Source organism: Haemaphysalis longicornis, unplaced genomic scaffold (assembly GCF_048455015.1).
Source record: "Haemaphysalis longicornis isolate Haplotype H1 unplaced genomic scaffold, Haemaphysalis longicornis Haplotype H1 scaffold_5, whole genome shotgun sequence".
Lineage (NCBI taxonomy): Eukaryota > Metazoa > Arthropoda > Arachnida > Ixodida > Ixodidae > Haemaphysalis > Haemaphysalis longicornis.
Window position 1 is genome coordinate 176249744 of NW_027526385.1, and position 22487 is coordinate 176272230.

The window sequence follows — 22487 nt, forward strand, 5'->3', positions numbered from 1 at the left end:
GGAACGTCCCCAGGCCGCGCACCAATTGTCACCACCGGGCTGGGCTCCACCGCTGCTGCAGCCGTGAGGAGGGACCGAATGGCCGCCGCTACTGCGGCATCCTCTCCCGTTCCATCAAACATGGCGCCGCTGGTCGCCTCGCTGTCTCGCCGACTGCCTCGCTCCCGCTCGATGTGGAGGGTGTCCAATTCGCCCATGACGACGGCGGCAAGCGGGATGGCCCGCTGTACCCGCTCGCCCTGTGCTGTCGGACGCCCGTCCAGATTCCGCAGGTGCTCGAGCTACCGGTGAAGCATATCCAGCGTCGCCCTCACTGCGGCGTAGGCAAGCTGCCGCTCGGCGTCCCCCGCTGCGCGCTCCACGTCCGTTGGGGGGCTCAGGGAGTTCCCTCGGGGAGTTGTGGGGCTCAGGCTCACCTCGGTGTCGTCAGGAAAGCCCTCGATCTCGGCCAGCGTCGGCACCGCACCGGCCCGCTGTCGCTCGTCGCCAGACTCCATGCTCGCCGGTGTGCCGGGGCCCCCGTCGCCGGTCTCCGTGATGCTCACGCGCTCGGGAGAGTTCAAGCGCGAGTCGCCCCGGGTCATCGCTTTCGATACCGCAGCCCCGGGGTGGGCAATCAGCACTATTTAGCCTGATTTCATCGTGTTATGCGAAAAATTCGCGGGAGCACATGTGAAACGCGGCCGCCATGCTTGGCCCCCTGGTGGCCGTCATCCCCTAAAAAAACATCAAACAAGAATTTGTTGCGTCTAGGAATCCATAACACATGGGAAAAGATACAAGAGACGCATCACATCTCCCAGTTAGAACGCCTAAACTTAACACCGACTGGACGGGCCACGCTGAGAAGGTTAGGCTATTCGACACCCCCCTTACAAGAGCACAAAGAACGAATACCACTGCACCTACGAGAAGCCATTCGTGTAGCCCGGATGCCGAGAAACATGGATCCGGTTCACAATAAGGCTCGGCGCATCGCTAGAGTGAGATCTATGTGCGCTAAATACGATAATAGCACAATTGCACGATACAGGGACGCGTCCCCGTATCCGCACAGGCCAGCCCATGCTGTGTGTGTAACAAATGCAGCAGGGCATGAAATGACCGCTCTCACAATCCGCACGTCTGAAGAGGACTACCGAAGAGGGAACAACTTTGCTTGTTGCCCCCAAAATGGACCCGCTCACGAATTACGCCGAAATATTAGCCCACTACAGGCTCGACCGAAGAAAATACCGGGAACCCCACCCAGGACTATCCAGAGATAAACCCTCCACCCTGAGAAGACTGCGGACAAATACATACCCCCACAGCACCCTTCTTCACGCCATTTACCCAACTCAATACCCCGCCACCTGTAATTTCTGTCCTTCTCCTGGTACCTATGTAATCAGGTATGGGAGTGTAAAAAAACATCGCACCTCCCTCCCAACCCCACCCCATCCTATGAGCAGTGGATGGCTTGCCTGAATAGCTCGGGCCTCAGGATCCAGCAAGACCAGGTGACGAGGGCCCGGAAAGGCAGCCGCAGCCAGGGTATCCTGGACTAAAGATGCCCTCCACGGGGCGGGCGCCCTACCATCTGCGCCTCATGCTCGCAAATAGAAATTTATCAATCAAATTTATTTATTTACAAATACCGCTGGACAGACTTCAGAGCAGGAGGGGCAAGATAATGCAGTTATCACACGCAACATTTAAATACATCAACAAAAGAACGACGAACAAGAAAGGCGGACAGCGTAGCAATTTTTTATACAAAAGAAACGAAAGGAAAGAGTGGGGAGAAAAACGCGGAACAGTTGCAATAGTTAGAAAAACAATTTCAAATATCGGCGTAAATAAGCTCAGGAGAGAGTAAACTGCTTGCAGGCGAACCGCTCCAGTTCTCCGTGGTACGAGTAAAAAAAGAAAATTCCAACAAGTTAGTACGAGCAAAATACGGTGTTAAAGAAAGTGCATGTGAATGCCGTGTCTGACGTGTTCTTGGTGGTGTGAGGTAGGGGTCAGGGTTCAGAGCAAGCTTGCGGTTTAAAAGGTACAAAAAGTTTAGGCGCAAGAATCTGCGTCTTGACTGCAATGTTGGGAAACCATTTCAATGCGTAACATTAGTGACAGAACTACCAGGCTTACAGTTCGCCAACGTGTCCCCTATCCTATTCTCCACCTCGGTTCACCCTCTTCCGTAGTGTGCTCCCTCCGTCCACCTGCAGACGAAGTTGGAGAAGGGGGGGTGCGGAGGGGATGCACCAAAGAATCTGCGACAACGTCCTTTTTTGTTCACATTTTCTTTCCCTCTGGTTTTCTTTTGCTGGCTGCAATCAGTTTTGTTCAAAAAGGGTGAACCACACGCAATTCATTTGACATTTTTTGTTCCTAGAAAACCGATCAAGGGGCGACTACGAACGCCAGGCGCCGTCGGTGATGGTCGATCGTTCGCTGTATCCGAGTTGCACCCTCGCATCAGCCCGTTATATCTGCAACAAAATGCCATTGTTTCAATGCATCCTGTGACGGTCATGCCATGTGCGCACGTTGTAGCCGAGCGTTCGTTATAACTGCGACCTATATAAGTGGGCTCGACTGTACACCGGTGTATATTCAGTTTCGAGGAGCCTGTAAAGTTTATTTTTATTGTGTCACCAAAACATTTTGTTACGCTCTCCGGCAGGGCAATAAACGTGCTTCTGTTATCAGTAAAACTGGGTGAAGCCAGCTCAAAATAAACGCGAGCAGGTGGTGGATTCCACCCACCTGCCACAAGAATGGACAACTTGAACACTTACAATACGTGGCACAACGTATTTATGTAAATCCAAAAGACAAGATTAGTATCGAGATTGTTCATCGATACGATGACCTGGCAAGCGCTTCGTGTTCGAAAGCAAACTACAAATATTTTGATCAAAGGGCACCTTACGTTGTCTTGTTCTGTCAGGTGGAAGTATGCAATCCTGGGGGGTGATCAAGATTTTTCTTCGATTCGGCATCCACGTGGCTAGCCGTTCGGCGCCACAGGTTCAGCTGCCGAGAAAACTCTAGGACGCATGGTGTTTGTACTGCGAGTGTTAAACTGGCGTTCAATTGTCCGATGAAGTTTTGTACCACGCTTTCTCCGAGGTTGTACTGAAATGGATTGAATATTTTTAGTAAGTATCAGGTGTTGCCAAATCAAATGGTCACACTACAAGAAATATACCAGTTTGCACAATAATTTTGGACTGTTTTTTATTTGCTTCGAAATGAATAGAATATTATACACATTGTGTATGCCTAACCTTCCTCTTTTTTGAGAGGTGAAATCGTAATCAAGTATATTACCTAGTTAGTAATATGTTCATCGTTCCAGTCCATGCTATTCCTTTCAAATCACATTTTTCTGCATGAAATACTTTAGTCGTGCTAAATGTATAGACATATGAATCAAAAATGCTTCATCTTGAGATCCGCCGACACTAGAATCCAGTTTACCAACTCTAACTAATGAACAAACTTTTCGAACAGCTAATTTCGCGGTCATGCTCTTTATTTGCGCAGCAGATCAATTGTCAACGACGCACGTAGCTGCCTAAATGAATTGTATCCATAGAAACCAGTAACTATTTAAAACGAGCACCGTGTTATCACATGAAAAGTATAATTGGTCGAAGTCGTAACCCACAGTATAATATCTTAAGTAGAAACACAATATATGAAAAGATGTTAACGGGTACGATGTTCAAGTGCCGCGTTCAAAGTATTCAAAACAGGAGCTTAAAAGTTCAACAAGAGTTTGGCCCATGCATGTATACTTAACGGTATATGGCTATTTGTATTTCAAAGATAACCTCTAGTCTTGTAAGGGCTACAAAAAGGGTAATTAGAAGTAATATTTGGCGGTATTCTTGAACAGTTACTTGAAGAACATTTTGAGGCGCGTGTACTACGTTTTTGAACTTTCTGCTGAAGCACAGTGCAAAAATTGGCCGTGTAATGCTTACTTTATTGCAAATATCGTCGAAAGATGGCAATCGTCTGCCGCCTCTGTTACGTAAACATCTCTTCTTTCCGCCTCCTGCATCTAATGTTCTTCCCTCCTTTTTGATCTTCCCAAGGTAAACCCGAAGGATGATTGGTAAAGTCAACTCAATTTCTTCTCGTTCCACAGCACGCACACCATCTAGTGGAACCTGTTGTTACTGTTGAACTTGAAACACTGTCCCGAGGTCCAGGCTCGCGCGAGATCGTTTTCTTTTTTTTTACTCAAATATCATTTTCAGCACGTATTTGTTACTTGCTGTCGCTGATATTGAGCATACATTTATTTTCAATTAAAACAACACTGCGAGTACCAGTTGAGCATTCTTGTACTTCCTCAAATATGCCTAATATGTTCGTTTTGCTCAACGCTGTTGACAAGTATAAACACTGCCACCAGATTTAGTAGTTTGGACATGTTTTTCTGATTCAAGCGTCTCGTCCAAGCATCAACATTTGGCCGGACAGCTCAATCAAAGAAAGGAGAGGCAGAAGGAAAGACAGACAAACGAACAGACAGACAGAACGACCGACATACGAATATAACAGAACGACAGAGATACAAACATACCTACCGACAACTCAAATTTTGCGGGTTTAAGTGGCCCAACAATGACCATCATCTTTAAATACCGCAAATAAAACTTTCGCAGTGTAAAGCATAGTTTGCTTGCAACCCGTGTTTGCCCATATCTCTATTTCTACTCGGTGAAATTGCACACCTTGTAGTTATAGAGATTCCGCAGTCATTGAACATGAAAAAGCTGTTTACTCCGAACAGAAGGAATTCGCTAGGTGAACTATAAAGCATTTGTAATTTTAATGGTGATATCAAGCTGTCGAAGTAAAATATATGAAACATATCATGTACCCATTTAAATAGGAATATAAAATCGCCATCATTCGTTTTTAAACAGTGCAATGAGGCCGGTTTTTTTAGAATGTGTTTTTTCTAGGAAATACATGGTAGACAAAACACGGTTTGAGTACCGCATGCGTAGAGAAATTTATTAGATTCCGAACTAGCTCTCCGCTTCGTTGTTTATTCTAATAATTGAGCGGTCAAGTGTGCTTGGGGATATATTATTCGTTTATATAGAAATTTTCGACTAACGCACCAGTAATGCAACTGAATTATTGCGATGAGTGTAACCTTGCAGTGTCATGCAAATACAAAAAAAGTGCAATGATGTTTCAACAAATTTACGGTCCTTCTATAAAGCTCCTTCGCTAATATTGTACACATCTTATCATTTCGACAGTAACACTTCTTTTCAACCGTATTGTTGGACTTTGGTTAAACGACCCAATAGAAAAGATGTGCTGAGAATTCCCGCTAGGCTGGTAATTCTTTTCTTTAGTCTTCTTTCTGCGTTGTGTTCTCCGTTGAAACTGACACATCAGCAATTGGAGCCCTTTATGGGCTCATATGAATCGACAACACCGGTTGAAACGCAAGTTTTACGCAATGAATCCAGTCGCTTTCCCGACGCATCCAACAGCGTTGCTTCATAAGCTGTTATGTCGCCTTTGACATTACTGACAACATGTATGGTGTAAGTGCTTCTAAACAACTTCATGTCGATTTCGCCATCCTCGTCAGTTACCTCATCAGACTTAAGTGTAGAACAGATGAACGTTGCTGGGACTTTTCCGGAGTGTATCCAATTACTTTTGCGGGAAAATGAGTATAAAAGGGCTCCACATTGGCCAATCGCAGGGCTACATGTAGCAAGCGTGCGCGTGCGTCCGCGTCTCTGTACGTGCATGTGTGCATGCGTGTTCATGTGTGTGCGTGCGTGCGTCTATGCATGTGTGGGGGGTGCGTGTGTGTGTGTGTGTGAGTGTGTGTGAGTGTGTGTGTGTGGGTGTGTGACTGTGCAATGCCTCAGTGCGTAAATGAGTGCGCTATTGTGTCCTCGGGCCCAAAGGCCACATGTGCCAAAGAGCGACAATTATGTGATTAGTTTAATTAGAATTGTAAGTTTTGTGACTAGTAAAGGTGGGTTAGAACTAAAAAACCAAAATTCTATTGTATTTATATAAGGCTAATAAAAAAACTAAATTTGATGATGCCTCCTGATAATGGTGACGGTCAAGGAGTGTGTGCGCCCCCATTATCTGAGATTGGAAACGTTCCGTAAATATCCAACACACGACAAGTATTCATTTTGCCGAAACACAAAGTTACTGATAGAGGGCAAAGAAGACTCAGAACCTGTTCTATGTGATCGTGTTCTGTCCGCGGTCAAGTAACGCGATGTATCAACAAAATTAAAAGGCACAAAAAAGCGTTTACCTTAAAACAGATTTGTCTGCCAAGAAGTGCGCTAGATAAATTGGAATGTGAAGTGTAGAGTTTGGGAAAATGTTTCTTTCTGAGTCATCTTTTCTCAACTCAAACCGACCGCGGAGGACGAAACGCCCTGTTTGCCATCTTCCGTAGATTGGAGCATATGTGCTCTCCAAGATGCGTGAGCGTGTTGTGTGGGTGTGTCTGCTTCTGATTCTACAACATACAACTTCTATGAGCTTCTATTTCGTTTTTTGATGTGTAGTTGGCCTTTTCTAGGTTCTTACGACGTTCTGTATCCCGCTCTTTTTTTCAATCCTGAGTTTATAAGCGGTCTGAGATAACAATACGATGCATAAGCTAGGCCTGGGGAGTTTGCAGGTCACCTGCGCCGTTTTTTCTGTCTGCTGCTTCAGTTACTGTGAAACCGCTATGACTTATCCGGATTCCAGAGTGCGGTAAGGTTTAAACCGACAACATATGCAGACGTAACGCATTTGCTTAGAGAATTAAGATCTTGATTCCTGTATGGCTTGTTAAAAAAGAGATATGTTACACCGCTCGAAGAATCTGCCTATATGAACGCCTTCAGTCTTTTAATTTCTAATGTATGTTAACGACCTGGCCGATTCCAAGCGTTTCCACTGTGAATGTGCTTGCACTAGAACTCAGTGTTTCGTAATTCCAAAGTTCAGCCTGCGAGAAGCACTCGATAGCGTAGAAGGTATTATAACCCTCTTCGTAAATTCTGTTTTATATGTTTGTGTTTAATGCTAAAACAGTGTTGCCATTCTAATAGGTGGGTGCTCGCTATCCGTCAGTTTTCTCAAACTTGAAGTCACAAAATGTTGTCTAAGTTTCCGTGATCCGTGAAACAAAATTTGTACATAATCATAAAAATGCGAATGAGATATTCAAGAGCAATCGTGGCTATTGGGTTCTGCTGACTACGTTAGTGTCGTTTAGAGACCAAGCCGGTAGTTGCGGAGCCATTTTATATGTTTTAGGGACAACCTCCCAGTGATCTTGTTTCACTTCATACAACAGAGCTCTGTGTAAGTGTGCTGGCTTAGACAACACCGTGTACAGAACTGGACGTACAGACGTTGCACTCGACTGGTTTTGAAAGCGCCAGTATCCTATCCCGGTGTCCAAAGTAGTACAGGGGGTCTAACATTTTGAAAGTTGATTTTCGTGCCGATTGAGAGACGACATTACTTTACTCGAGCCGTGATCTACTCACGTAATAAAATGTTTTAACACTCAAGAATTATCAGTACTATATCATTGGCCGGGAAGAATTGTGCTCATGTTCAAAGTTTTGCTGAATCTTTCTTTTAGTCTTTTGTGTTTGGTATATAAGTTAAGTATTCTCCAAGTATCACACACATATATTATTGTTCTTTTTTTACTCGGATATCTTTTTTGTTAGAGGAGCCATGAAGACAAAACACAAGTTTGGTTCATTCAGATTGCCTCGTTAGAATCATACTGACACCACCTTTATTGTGAACTTCGTTCAAATAAGCTGTATATTTAGAAAAAAGGGAAAGGCCATTCGACCCACTCGCTCATTTCCCGCAACAGAACCTATGATGTCATACCAGCCAGCTCTGCGACTGGCGGAGGCCAGCAAAAGCAAACGCAAATTAGGCAGTGCTTATAAGCTTGCCGAACAGGCTATTTGCGCTTAAATTTAGGCCACATTCTTTTTAAAGCAGTAAGACTGGTGGGAACGACTGTGAAAGTTACGAAAGGACACATAAATATTGAAGTACTGATGCGTACTGCTCTTGGTACTGCTCGACCTATGCTTGGTTTAGCTGCACACGACTGCGGGGCTTTGCGGAAGTTTTAGACGACACTTGCCGATTGACGCAAGCAACGGCGTATTACGTGACCATAATTGTCGAGCGAGCACTCTGTTCCACGAAACGATTATTTTCTCCCTGAACAAAAACAAGCCAGTTCACATACGGTCAAAAACAAACCAGAGGCAGAAAACTGCTTGCCACGGTATGATGGCGCCATCCAGGTTTACTAACGGTAAACAAAGCTTTCCAATCGGCTGCAGAGCGGTCGGTTCCAGAGCGGTCGGTTCCTTGCAGACCACGAAAACACGCGATTTACGGGGAAAAGCATACTTTTACATAAATTGATGAATTTCTCGGCGAATAAAACATCGTTTGCATCCGGACAAGCGTTTGGACACTATGAAACACAAAATCTTTCAAATAAAACAAACATATTTTGTATTCATGGCCCCTTTGGGAGAAAAAGGCGCATTTGGTCGGATGCCTAGTTGCTTGGTAAAAACAATATTGCTTTTTAGTGCACAGCCCTTAAGCGTCCGCTACTGTGGTTATAGGCAGCGTCGCCAGCCCCATAACCAAACGAACGAAGGGTACACCCAAGACAGGAGGAAAACGAAGGAGAAAAGAATGGAGAAAGTGTGAGGGGGAGGGCGGTATGCTAGCAGGTGTGAGACACTCACCCGCGGCGACGCGCTATGCGATAAACGAGAGCACGAAGACACCATCGAATATGAGCCCGCAGGACAGAGGAGAATGAAAGTATGGCGAAAGTGTGAGGGGAGGGCAATATGGTGAGCCCAGCACGGGCTGCATGCTGCACGTACATTGGTCCTTCGGCATTCTCCGCGTTGCGTGGTTCATCAGAACCACGCGACACTTGCGTAGGAGGTTCAAAAAAGATTCACAACATGCTCAGCGGCGGTGAAGCCGACCGAGGTAACGGCAATGTAGAAAGTAGAGTGCGCAGCTGTGCGTTCACTGATCACGCGATCACTTCCAGAGACGCATCAGCTATGCGCCGTGACCGAGAAGGCTGCAGTTCACGCAGTGCACAAATTTCGCCTAGGGGAGTAAAATAACGTCACTTCTTTGCCGGTAGGTTAAAACCGTTCTCATTCGTCAAACCGAAAAGCCAGTTTGCGCCAGCTTGAACTAGACTATCGCAGGGACAAATTATACAGCACAAAACTTATATCAACGTTATCAGGGTAGCCTGTGTAAAGAAAATGACGTAAAGTCGAACCTCGTTATAACAAAGTAGTATCGAGACAGAAATTAGTTCGTTAAATCCGATATTCGTTGTAACAGTAGCGGTAAAAATCGGCTCTAACAAATCGAAAATCTGGCTCGCACAAAAATACTTGACGCAAACATGCATTTCTTTAAGCTTCGAATCCAAAATAAACAAGATAGCCCTTAGCTCTCTCCTTGTTGCATTTTAACATCAATGAACTGGACATGAGTTCGTCAAATTACAACAGAACAAAGTTCACTTGGCAAAGCAGGCCTGCCTCCTCATTTATTTGATGACGGATGTGATCTTCGTCTGGTGGCGACTCACAGCATTGAGTAGGATGAACTTTTCCACAGTGTCCACGAACAAAAGGACCTTTATACTACTGCAGTTTCAAACGACGGCTTTTTTCCTTGTAGCTTTTCCGACTCCTGCTCAAATATGCCTTCCTTATACAGTCAAACCTCGGTACAACGAACACCACATTAACCAACTTTTCAGATTACCGAGCGTTTAAGAAATCCCACGAAGACTGCTTATAGTTTTAATGTAAAATTATTTCACTTCAACGTTCTTAAGAATAGCGAACGTTTCAAAATAACGATCGTTTTATTTAGTTCCGTGCCATGTTAACAACACCTCAGTACTACGAACTCATATTTTCAAGGCCGGATACTCTTAGAAGTCCGTTAAACAATCGCGGCAACCGGGACAGTGTGCTAGTAGACGACACGACAAAGCGCAGCGAAGAAGAGGACGTCTTGCAACTTGCTCCGCTGAATGCGGCAGCCGATGCAAGAGGGAGAAAAAAGGTGAGGAGAAGAGAAAAAATGAAGCATGGGTAGCCTTCTCCGTCCCGAAAGCCGCGGCCGCGCTATTCGCGCTCACCCCAACTTTTTCTACGTTCCGCCGCTGCTCACGTGGCTTGCTGGATCTTCACGGACATCAGCGGAGCTGACAACAGAAGACATTGCCCAGACCGTGAGCGTTCAGGATGAAAAAGTGAAGATGGCAGCGAGGATGGCATGAACAACGATGCCTCTGAGGGTGCCGCAGCAGCACTCGAAGACTACGACGAGCTCTCGACGACTGCGGATGTGGTGGACAGCATACAAAAACTCCGCACATGTCCGGGGAAAAACCGCACGGCCACTGATTCACTCCCCAGGAATGTGTAAGAGTTTGAGTCCTTCGTGCTAGGAAGCTTGTGCTACTCGCGTTAGATGAAAATCGCCAACCACTTTAAATAAACGTGCATTGTTTTATAATCACTAGTGCATTTGTTTTGTGAAAAATGACTCCAAGGATGCACTGCTGTACACGTAGGTCGTTTTAGGCATTGAAATACTATTTGTTTTCCTAAATTTTGCGATTTTCACTACAACGACCTTTCAGAATAACGAGCAATTTTCCACGGTCCCCTGAAGTTCGTTATATCGAGATTTCACTGTGTATACGATATCGCGCACGGCTCTCACGGTTTCAGTTTCGGTATAAGAATAATAAGCGTGATTTGAATAATTCATGACCAACCAAAGTTTGTATATAGTTCGCTATACCCGATAATTTGCGATATCCGTGTTCGCTATAACGAGGTTAACTGTATTAGATAATAAAGGAATTTATCTTTAAAAAATGTGCAACGTAGAACACCTACTGAGGCAGCATTTTGAGGCAGCATTTTACCTACACAAAATTTCGAAGCGTAAAACGTCACGGCTGAAATCTCTTTCAATAAAGTCTACTTAATGCCCCGTAAACTTGCTAAGTAACTGAATTCAACTCTTCCTATAAACGGGCGGTTTACGTTTGCCTATGTTGTGATATTGACATGACAGGACAACTTCAGCAATTTTTGTAAGTGTTCAAGCTGGTACATCTAAGATCAAAACAATGCAAAAGATGGGACATTGTATGGAGACGACGTAAACATGCGCTGTGCACGACGTAATGTCCCGTATCGCACTGCTTCGTTTGAAAAACTTCGTTCAACGGAAAATAGGTTAGCCTAGAACTTTTCCTTGTACAAGCCCGTGTGTTGGTTGGAAACAAGGTCGATGTGACTGAAGCATTTATATTTCTACTGTTTTGGAAAGCATTTATCTATCTGCAGCTTGCAAGGCTTAGTATTTGGGGCAGCTGGTATTCTCTTTTTTTCCATCCTGACGCACGTACGCATTTTTTGGTGCAAGTAAACAAGGACGAGGCCAGGAAAAGAGGATACTAAAACGCCGGCTATCATTTTAGGTCTCCTCTAGGCTGCTCTTTTATATACCGACTAGGAAAAACATTTACTAATGAGCAAAACCCGCACGTGCCAGCTGCACAAGCGAAACTACAACAAAAAGTTAAGTCATGACAATTCCAATGCACGACAGCACACCGGCACCTTGGTTTTTTTTTCTGCAATTTCACATATGTCTAGCAAGAGTCGATCTGTTGCGAAGTATTTTGAGCGCTGCTCCTTGGCTTCCATGCAGTCAGATTCCTTTGTTTTTGAAATTCTCCAGAGGCTGACTTCGATTCTGTTAAACATATTATTTTGCAAATTAGTGCCGCCCTTTCTTTTGTCCGCCCAATCTTGTAATCTCTTTACTTACAACCTCTCAATTTATTCTATGCTAGACAGCCTATTTCTCTTTTGTTTTTGTTTTTTGCATAAAAGATCCACTCTGTATAGTTTCTTCAATTCTAAGGGATCCATTCAATCCATTCGTAATGTATGTATGTATGTATGTATGTATGTATGTATGTATGTATGTATGCATATTTGTATGTATGTATGCATGAATGTATGTATGTATGTATGTATGTATGTATGTATGTATGTATGTATGTATGTATGTATGTATGTATGCATATTTGTATGTATGTATGTATGTATGTAAGTATGCATATGTGTGCGTGCGCGTCCGTGCGTGCGTGCGGGCGTGCGTGCGCGCGCGTATGAGTCTCCGTGCGTGCGTGCACGTGGGTGTGGGGAGGGGGTAGGAATGAGGGACTTGTTCAGTAAATACAGAAGGAAAGGCCGGAAGTCTATGGCCCCAAAGGAAGACCGCGTTAAACTTTGTCTTACTACGGTTAGTGAAGTGAACATTTTAATTTTTATATGGGGAAGAAAGTGAAGGAAAATACGCGTCCAGAGTGGGGACCGAACAATGTGTACCAATCCGGCTGTCTGGGTGACTGTGTTCGCTGTTATTTTGTGGGGTATTTATATTTAACACAACTACATATCTGACGCTTGAAATTGGTCGCCAGCGCTACTCTGACAACGCGAGGTGAAGGGAACCTTCTTTCGAACCGCCGGGCCCCACTCCGGACGTGTATTTTTCTTCGCTTTCTGGCGTAGATAAAAAAACGTAATATGGAAACTTCCCTAATCCAAGCAACAAAAAAGTTTAGCACTTCCCCTATGCCTCCCTTGGCCTTATAGCGCAAGACATCTTTTATTTAGTTCCCAGTGCACCTTATTATAGTTTGCAGCACTTAAAGTTCAGTATTGGCTAAATACAATGTTTCACTTCTAACCAAATTCTTATCGCAATCACAAATTGGGATACCGTCGAAAATAAGCCAGTGAATTCAAAGTTAAAGCGAAAACCTTCGGAGGGCGAAATTCCGATTACTAACCTATCCCTCCACGATCCCACGTACCAGTGTCCTTTCCCCAGTCGCGGTCAGCGACACGAAGCTGCGAGTCGCCATCGGTGTATTCATACGCCCCATTTTCCGCACTAGCCCATGTTTATCAGTTTCGACTGCCGCAATACACTCTCTGTCCAAAGAATTTTAACTGCACACTAAACAAGTTTCCTGACGTATTATTTGATTTGATTGTAGGGTTTAACGCGCCGACGCAACGCAGGCGATGAGGCGCGCCGTGGTGGAGGGCTCCGGATTAATTTTGACCACCTGGGGATCTTTAACGTGCGTCGAAATCTCGTACACATGGGCGTTTTTGCTTTTCGCCTCCATCAGAAAAGCGGCCGCCGCGGCTGGGAATCGAACCCGCGACCTCGTGCTCAGCAGCGCAACGCCTTAGCCACGGAGCCACCGCGGCGGGTGACGTATTATTTGTGACCCGTGACGCCAATTCCTGCACTAGCAAGAGAAAGTCGAGAGAGCTGGCTTTTGTGTATCAGGCGGGAAAACCGTAATTGTTATGCATCGTTCTGACCTTTCGCACTTACCGCAATATTGTTGTCACAACTGCTTGCTATTCTGTAAAGTGTTTTCAAGCTACTTTAGATTTCAACGCTGTCATTTTCGTTCCTTTTATGTTCATATCCCTTTTTAGTTTTCTGCCGCACAGGTTGCACATGTTAAATGTGCAAATCATCGGTTACATGTAGCCCTGCGACCTCGCCAGTATATCACCATAGGCAACATCTTTGGATCCGCAAGGATCGACAAAACAAGAAATTTGCAGAGCAATTTTCCCAATAAAATGTGTGTACACCAGCGCGCTAGCTAAAATCATGGTGTACGCACTCTCTACATCATTCGTGCACTATAAATAGTGTTCAAAACTCAGTTCAGTGAAACCTAAAAAAATTCGACGTATCGCCTCTTTTTAAGTCTAGAAAGACGTAACTAAAAATATCGGTGGTACACTTCTTCAGTTGAATTCTGTGCTATTTCTGTATGAATTAAAATTGCTACAAAGTACATGACAAACATTTATTGACCGCAAAGAATTCTGTCTTTCACTGCTGCTGCTCAGCACGAATATGAAATTTCGTGCTACAGAACTAAGCCTTCCTTGTGTGGAAGGCGTAGGAGGAACTGAGTTATTTATTTATTTATTTATTTATTTATTTATTTTTACTTCTTTATTTATTTGTTAATTTATTGATGATTCATTTTTACTTCTTTACTTCTTTGTTATTTATTTATTTATTTATTTATTTATTTTACCATCAGGGCATGCAAGCATTGTAGAGTGGAGAGGCTCAGAGAGAAGAGCAAAACAGATGTCAAAAGCACGCAACAAGTGTTTAACAATTGCAAAACAAAAATATTCAATAATGTTAAAAAACGCGGTAAAGCAAATGCACTAAACGCAGCCGTAAACACAATCACACTAGGAACAAAAGGAAAGCAAACTGTAGACGCACATCATTCGCCTCAAAAGAACACAGAAACGGCGGATAGAGACAAGCATACAATACACTAAAAAAGAAACAATAAACACGACGCAACACGAAAAAGCACTCCTTACTAGAAAGCATAAGACAAAAAAAAACTTACAACAATTTCGAATTCGACAATGCTTCCCGGAAATGGTCAGGGTTAGTAATGCAAGCTAATGAAGCAGGCAGGTGGTTCCACTCACGGCACGTTTTCGGCAAAAAATAATGGGATTAGGTGACAGTGTTTTGGTGCGGGATATGAACTTTGTGACTATGGTCAACATCTTCACAACTGATGTCCATCTTTTTTGTATTTCCTTCGCAAAGTATTAAACACAACTTCACGAAGTAGCGTGGTCGTGACTGTAGCCTAGGTTAAAAATCTGTTGATGTAAAATGTCTCTGCACAGCTAGCTGTCACATACTTGTCATAGGATTCATTATGCCTCTCTTATTATACTCACCTTTTTCATAGCTGCGTGTAATGTTGTAAATGCTGGCTCCATCGGATCAATGAACATCTTGCGCGAGCCATGCACGACAGCGGCGGGTCCATCCGTACACAGAGCATTACCACCGCAGTGTTCTTGGCGGTAATTCCAACGGCAAGTAAAGGTGAATATTCGTTCCGGGTGGCGGCTAAAGAGAATGTTGAGCAAGTCCTGGTCAGCCCAAGGTATTCGGCCTTCGAACTCTTTCTTCAGTTGCACCACTCGGCGCTCGAGGCCGAATTCCCGCATGCGTGTCAGGTTCATCATCAGCAGACCTGCGTTCAAAGCTGTCGAGAAACAAAATTATTCAGTTCTGTGAGACCCATCGACGAAGTCCTCTACTTTTTCTAAAAAATATGTCAGATTTCGTTGAAAACTGGGAGAGAAAATTTAAAAACTGAGCTCACGAAAAATCTCAGATTATGTCCTGTTGTCATTACCCAGACTTGTACGTAAATAATATCAGCACAGCTCAGCCCATTATTTGTACAAGCTATGAGTGTTGGGGCGAACACCTATTGGCTTCTAATCCCAAATCACAGCCATTGAAAACCTCAAACAAGAAAATTTCGCAACATTTTCTTCGCCTATGGTTTAGTATAAAAGTGCGTAAAACTTCAATTCGTCGCAACATACGCACCCCTAAATTTGAATTAGGAGCGCCAGAATAATGAAAATTGAGTTCTTTTCCGCACGGTCCTCTAAACGTTAAGGCATATATATGGAATATTGTTGGTTACAAATTTTTCAATTTTTTGTGCGGCATCATTTCTGATTTTCCTATTTTTTGCTGATTAACTTCGCTGCGCTCACAAACAAAATGCAAAACGGAGAAAAGCACTCGAAACCTTCGTATACAGTGAGTTGAAGCACTGTAACAGGACGGCTGAGTCAAATGAACAATGAACAATGACTCAGAATACAGGTTTGTCTCCGCATGACACGACATAGAGGAAACATGCTTTACATGAACAAAGCTTTCCCTGTGAAGAAAAAGGGGATGCGAACAAGTAAAAGCTGCGCAAACTTTTTAAGAAAGGGAAAAATTGTCGATTAAGGGAACAAACAAGATATCTAAGTCAGGTCGAGCTGAAAAATGAATTGTTTATTACTACTGCTAATACGCCGTGACAAGAACCCAAAACATTTACCAATATTTGTGTTTTTCTTGTTCGCAATAAAGCCTCAAATTACACGCAAGAAACTTTCCACTTCGTTCACGTGCGTACACAACTACTGAGGCCGCAAAGCCAAGCTAAGGAGGCGGTGTTCATGTCGTCATAAATGGGCTATGCCAGTGAGTCTGAAAGTGGTTTCGTGGCTTCCTATTTAGCGCTTTTGCGCACAAGACTGACGTTGCACGCGCCACAAAGCCTCCGCTGTGGGCCCACAAATGTTATCTAGCGAAGTGACACAAACATAGACAGTGTTCGCATTTAAGGTCAATATCGCCACGAAATGTACGAGCAAAAGGAGGCTTCCACTGACAAATGAGTCCGCATCCTAAAAAGCAGAAAAAATATACAGTTGCTGCTCCTGTTGTTACTCAGGTTGAGCTTTTGGTGTATCATAGGCCTAAACTACCAGAAAAGCCTTGTTACAATAACTTCTGTGGCCACACGCCATTCTCGCATAGAATGTAGTTAATTCCAGTTTCCCACACAAATAATCATACTGTTTTAGGCAAATTTTTAGACAAGATTTTAAGCAAATTTCTATTTTGTTCAATGCGCTCCTATCACCCCACTTTGATATATCAGCACGAATTGGAGGTTAGCAAAGCCTTTTCTGGCGTTTTCGCTGTGCCTGTAATTGCCCATTTTGGCGTTCTTACCTAAATGCCTATAAACGCCTATTTTACAAATCGGTGCCTATATTAACACTATTTAGAGACAATTTTAGCTTTACAGTGCAGTCGGAGGTAGTTATTCATCTCACCGGGCAGGACTAACTGTTTGGAACTCTATGGGGTTCAACCTGGTTCTCTAGTTCAACCTACTCCCAGAAAAGAACCGCTAGCAGCAGTAGAAGGTAAGTATCATTCTCAGTGACAATAGGCACAACCTTAAATCCAAAAATCTGAAGGTCGCTGTAGTTTCCTATTCTTTCCATAATTTTCACAGTGTTCCTTAGACTGACTTCCGCGTGCTCTCCAAGCAGACTTTTTTTCAGCATGTGCAATCGCATTCTCGTTTTCAGAAGCATACTCAAATCCAACACTATTTTCAACGCAACGGTTGAGCATCGAACACTCCTTTGTTAACCTGTCACACCTATAATAAATACCCATGGTAACACATCACTGCGCAACTGAATTTCTTTACGCTTTAGAATTCACACTGCCCACGGGCTCTAACACACGTTTTTCTATCAAAAGTGTGTTCAGCTGCTAAATATCTTTTTCAAAAATGCTCTTCCAATTTGTGAAAGTGTATTTAGCAGTGTTTACACGTCTTTCCTGAACGATTCGGATAACAGCACTGTATAAGCCTCGAGCTTCGCGATCGGTGCGCAGCCTGCCGCCGCTTCTCCGCGGCGTTGACGGGATGTGCGCTACGTGGTTGATAGGGGCTCGTGCAGTGTTTTGGTTCTGTTTCGCTTCTTTTCGCCTTTCCGCGCCCTAGAAAAAACTTGTTACGTTGACGTCTATAAGCAAAGAGTACGTTTAGATCACTTAAAAAGCAGCTGCGTCTTCGTAGAGCACGCGATCGCCTGCAAGAGCTACCCGGGGACGTGGTTCTGCGCGCAACGTCGCCGCTCTTCCGGGCGTCGGCGACGGTAGCAGTATATCACCCCTGTCACCTCCAAATACGTCAGGCACAAATAAATTCTACTGTCGACTCGTTTAGACCTGATACTGGCACAGTGAGCGGTTGGCTTCATTTTGCAGCATGGACAACGAATGCGGCTTCGTTTCGCGTATATACGCCGCAGAAAAATATGTTTCGGGGATGTGATTACCCAATCCCGGACAACAACTTATGCCTTTTATAAGAATATAAACAATGCAAAAATGTTAAGTATATTCCAAGCCTGTACGTCATTAAATATGTGCCCACACACGCCTTATAGCAAGAACCAAGGCAATCAATATGAAACCACGGAAAATACATGCTGTGCAAGTGCGGAAGAAGCATAATAGCTCTAACGAAAATGGAAAAAAAAATACAGTGCAGCTTCTGACAAGCTAAAGACGGTCGTCGAAACTTAAGCCAGGTAGGGCTCACTGGACCAACTATACGCGAAATGCACTGCTATTTCGCGAAACAAATCTCGCGTTCACTGTCGTTTTGTTTTTCGACTTCGACGAACAGCTGATCGTTCGGCGGACGTATTTTTGGACGTATACAGGGTAGGCAGTTCACAAGCGATGGAAGGTGTCGTTGGAAGAGTGGGGTATGTGTTAAGGCACTCTGATTTCAGTTTCTCCTTTATTCTGAAGGCTCCCTGTTCCATGTGACGATATTTCAAAGAAGCGTTTAGTCGCGGACGCCGATTATATTCTAAGCCCGTCGGCGCGCTGCTCGCAGAGGATGAATGTTTGCGGTCGCAGCAGATGAATGTTTGCGGGCGCTCACCTCACGTCAAGGCGACTCTGTCGTGTGCTGATCCCCGAGTATAATTCTGCATTATCCGCCGTACTTACGTTGAATGTTCCCGAAATTAACACACACTGGCTTTTAAATAGTGGTGGTAAATATATGAGGTATATTATTGGCAAAAGTAACTGGCGTGCTGTCAAGTATTAGTATTCTGCTGAATATGTAAGCGTACAAAACCGATTTACATCGTAGTGTATACCGGTAGCATGAACATCTGAGGAACGGTGGTTACGGAGACACTGCTAGTAAATTCAGGACAGTGTAACTACAATGAGGTCCACGCATAGGCCTCTGGCGCTTATACAGACCGAATATACTTATACACTACGATCGCGTCAGAAACATTTACACTCTCGTAAACACACCCCATTTACGAACAGAGTGACTGCTCTACATAAATAGGGATTTCCAACGCCCGCAAACGCTAAATCTCAGTCGTGGACATGCCGCAAAAGCAGCGGCGACAGTGGGGACCGGGACGGAGACTCCCGCGCCTGCTTTCGAAACGGACCGCTAGGGGGATTTCAGTCAGAGTGTCGAACCGGAACCGGAACCGAACCGAAAACCGGAACCGAACCCGAATTTTTGCCCGGAACCGGAACTGAACCGGAACCGTATTTTTTCTGCCATTTTGGAACTGAACCCGAACCGGAACGAATTGAAGGAACCGTTCCGAACCGGTTCCGGGGCCTCAAAACTGTGATTTCTAGTTTTCCATCCCGGCACCCTACCTTGCATCCGAAGATATTTTTACCATTCGCCAGACGCCACCACGCAATATTTTGCATAGTCTGCAGTTACCAAGGCCCATAAGGTTCTCTTTTTATTATTGCCCTAAATTTAATGTAAAGTCCGTATACACTACTAGTTTGCTTTAGGTATTGCCCATCTCCCCAAATTATCTTCTTGCATTCACAATAACATGAGTTAGAACGCATATTCCGTGGCAACATATCATGGGGTATTCTGTATGGTTTCTATCTGCAGCGTATTTAAAATCGTGTGAAGTTTTCATGTTGTTAATTCGAATGCATCCTTGTCCGCTTGTGAAGGCCTTCAGGGACACCATCAACAATAAATCCGTATCTTCCACTTATTTTAGTTTGAGTGGGCACTTATATAAAAAACAGCACTGAGACACAAACACTCACAGTTCTCTACGTCACCATCACTTTTTCTTGTACAGTGCCGTTGTGTCCTTTGGTTACTGCCCTAGGAGAACATGAGAATTGAAAAAAAAAATGGGGCCTTCTATATTTCACTTTTAAAGTAAATGCGATAGCATTTCGATGCATGGATTTAAGTCGATTAACGCGGATTAGCGGGTAGACTAGGGTGGTTTAGTGAGATGAGTGAATGAACTAATGTGAATCAGTGGGACTGCGGTGTTGATTAATATGGATTAGAGGAATTAGCGGGTCAGTTAAAGCGGATTAGAGGGTTGTACCAAGCATGATAGATTTGGGGTCCTTGGCATTTGTAAATTTTGCAGCGTTCTCTTTCTCGACCAATCAGGAAATTTAGTTACGCACAAAATAGCCGGAAAGTTATGTGTCGACCACCTGAATGCTATAAAAGGCCTTTTTTATGCACGTATTACGCTCTTATGTTATTTCTCGCGTAAGATTTACATCTCACACTGAAGTTAAAAAATAATTGCCTAATGCATGTCTTATATTCACGAAAAGGTTCTCAAAATGTGTATATATATGAGGTAAGACTAGGAAGCGACTAAACTGAAAGAAAAAAAAAGGAACGATCAACAGGTTTGATGCGAAAGACACCTGATAGCATTCTCCGATACCTTCTCTTCGTGCTACCGTTCTGCCGCCTTCCACAGGTGTAGCATCTCAACCCCCGAACACAGCCCCTTCCAAGCTGAGGAAGAGGCGATAGCACGTGCGCTTAGCCAAAGGGCCGCCAAAAGTCTCATAACAGACTCTTATCAGGCGTGGCGCAACTTAATTTGCCAACAGTCTATTGCATGTTACAACACTTCGAATGAACAAGCAGAGACCACCAACGAGACCAGCCAGGATTGTATGGGCACCAGCTCATACTGGCATCGCCGGCAGACAAGATAACCAACCTCGTGGCTGGACATTTGACCCACTTAGCCAGCGATGATGAAGCCGAGCCTGAGCGCATGCATCCTGTATACTACCAGGAAATTAATTAGCACTATAGGCTCTCCCGTAGAACGTATTCCTTCCCGCACAAATCACTAGCGAATAACCAGGAAAGATTATTCTGTGCACTGCGGATTAACACCTTCCCACACATCACCAGTCTTCACCTCTTTGACGGGACACAATTCTCTCCATTTCGTCGCTTCTGTGGGGAGCCTGGAAACCTCATACACACAGTAGGCGTCTGCGACAACGACAAGTCCACCCTAGATCCACCCAACCTACACGTTTCCATAGAGATTTGGGAGAAAGCCTTGGCCAGCTCCGGCCTGGAAGGTCAGTTTCTCTTGATGGAAACGACTGTCGACTCTACCCCTTGAATGAGGACGCCTATCTGAAACTTTTCCTCGATTTATTTAAAGTTCATTTTCCCTCTCTCTACGAGGGATAATTACTGCTGCTTGTGACTTCACTCAGCTATTATCTTTCGTAGATCCCAAGCGCTCTCACCTGTCGCTGAAGTGCCATTTAGCAAGTTCATATCTCCGGTGGTTCCCTATGCAATGCCGTCCTGTACACGGCGTCCAATGAGTCATTAAAGCCGTTCTTTCTTTCTAACTGGTACGTTAGCATATGAAAGATGAGCAGAAGGAAATCGCTTTAAACGCCACCAGCCACGCTTGACAGTCGGAGGTTGACGCCGACGCGGGACTGTTTTCGACTTCTAGCAGTGCTAATGATTTCGTGTAAAAGCTAAAGCGCCGTTGAAACAAGGGTACATGAAAAGCGTAGCAAACCAGTCAATTTATTTAAATGCAAAATTATTTGCCTCATTGTGCGAAAACAGGGGTGCATGCGCGCGTGCGTGCCTAGACAATTGGTGGAACCAAAAAAGATGTTGGGCGCTCAGGCTCTCCTGCCCGCCAAAAAAGACTGCCCGCTCGCCAGTAAACGCCTGCCTGGTTGCCTGCCAGGCAGGCGATTCCTGCGAGGATGCGTGATTTCGGGACGAGGGGCGGCCCTCCACGAGACGCCCGGGCGGAGGGGGGAGGCGGCGGAGACGCAAAATGCTGTCCATGGCGACACTCCAGGGTACTAAAAAATTTCTGCAGAAATTCAAACAATTATCTACTAATGCGTAGCATTCCTATGCCGCTTGTCCTGTGTGAGTTTCTACAGCCAATTTTTGGGGGTTTTTATAAATCCTGTCCGACCAATTATCTCAATTGACGCTGCTAGAATTACAAATGGAATATTCGCGAAATCTCCATTATTGTGGAAATGCGGGCAGTTATAGGGTTTCCCATTTTCCTTAATTGCTAAATATTTTTCTTATTTTATAGTTTTTTTTAAATTTCGTTCAACCAATTATTTTCATTGGCGCTATTATAACGATTACAATTGTAACTCGCGAAATCTGCCTTATTGTGGAAATGCAGGGTGTTACACGGTTCGCCAGTTTCCGCAATTATTTTACTTTTTTTTTACATTTATAAATTTTGTTCGACTAATTATCTCCATTTACCCTACATAACGATTACAGGTGGAAATTTTCCGAAATCCTCATTATTGTGGAAATGCAGGGTGTCACACGGTTTGCCAGTTTCAGTGATTACTTTTTTTTTTATTTTTTATTTTTTCAGAAATTTTGTGCCACACGGTTTGCCAGTTTCGGTGATTACTTTTTTTATTTTTTATTTTTTCAGAAATTTTGTGCCACCAGTTATCTCCATTTACGCTATTATAGCGATTGCAGGTGGAACTCCCACGAG

General features: G+C 44.2%; 1 protein-coding gene across 3 annotated transcripts in view; it reads right to left on the reverse strand.

Moving 5' to 3' along the window:
* Positions 1-1643: 1643 nt before the first annotated feature.
* LOC144138831 (glucoside xylosyltransferase 1-like) overlaps positions 1644-22487 on the reverse strand; it is a 64976-nt gene continuing 44132 nt past the window's right edge. For all 3 annotated transcript variants that reach the window (XM_077671319.1, XM_077671317.1, XM_077671318.1), the window contains 3 exons: positions 14958-15271; positions 2921-3126; positions 1644-2477 (listed from right to left, as the gene is read on the reverse strand). In XM_077671319.1, the coding sequence (XP_077527445.1) occupies positions 2935-3126; positions 14958-15271 (506 nt within the window). In that variant the 3' untranslated portion in view covers positions 1644-2477; positions 2921-2934. The remainder of the gene's footprint in view (positions 2478-2920; positions 3127-14957; positions 15272-22487) is intronic.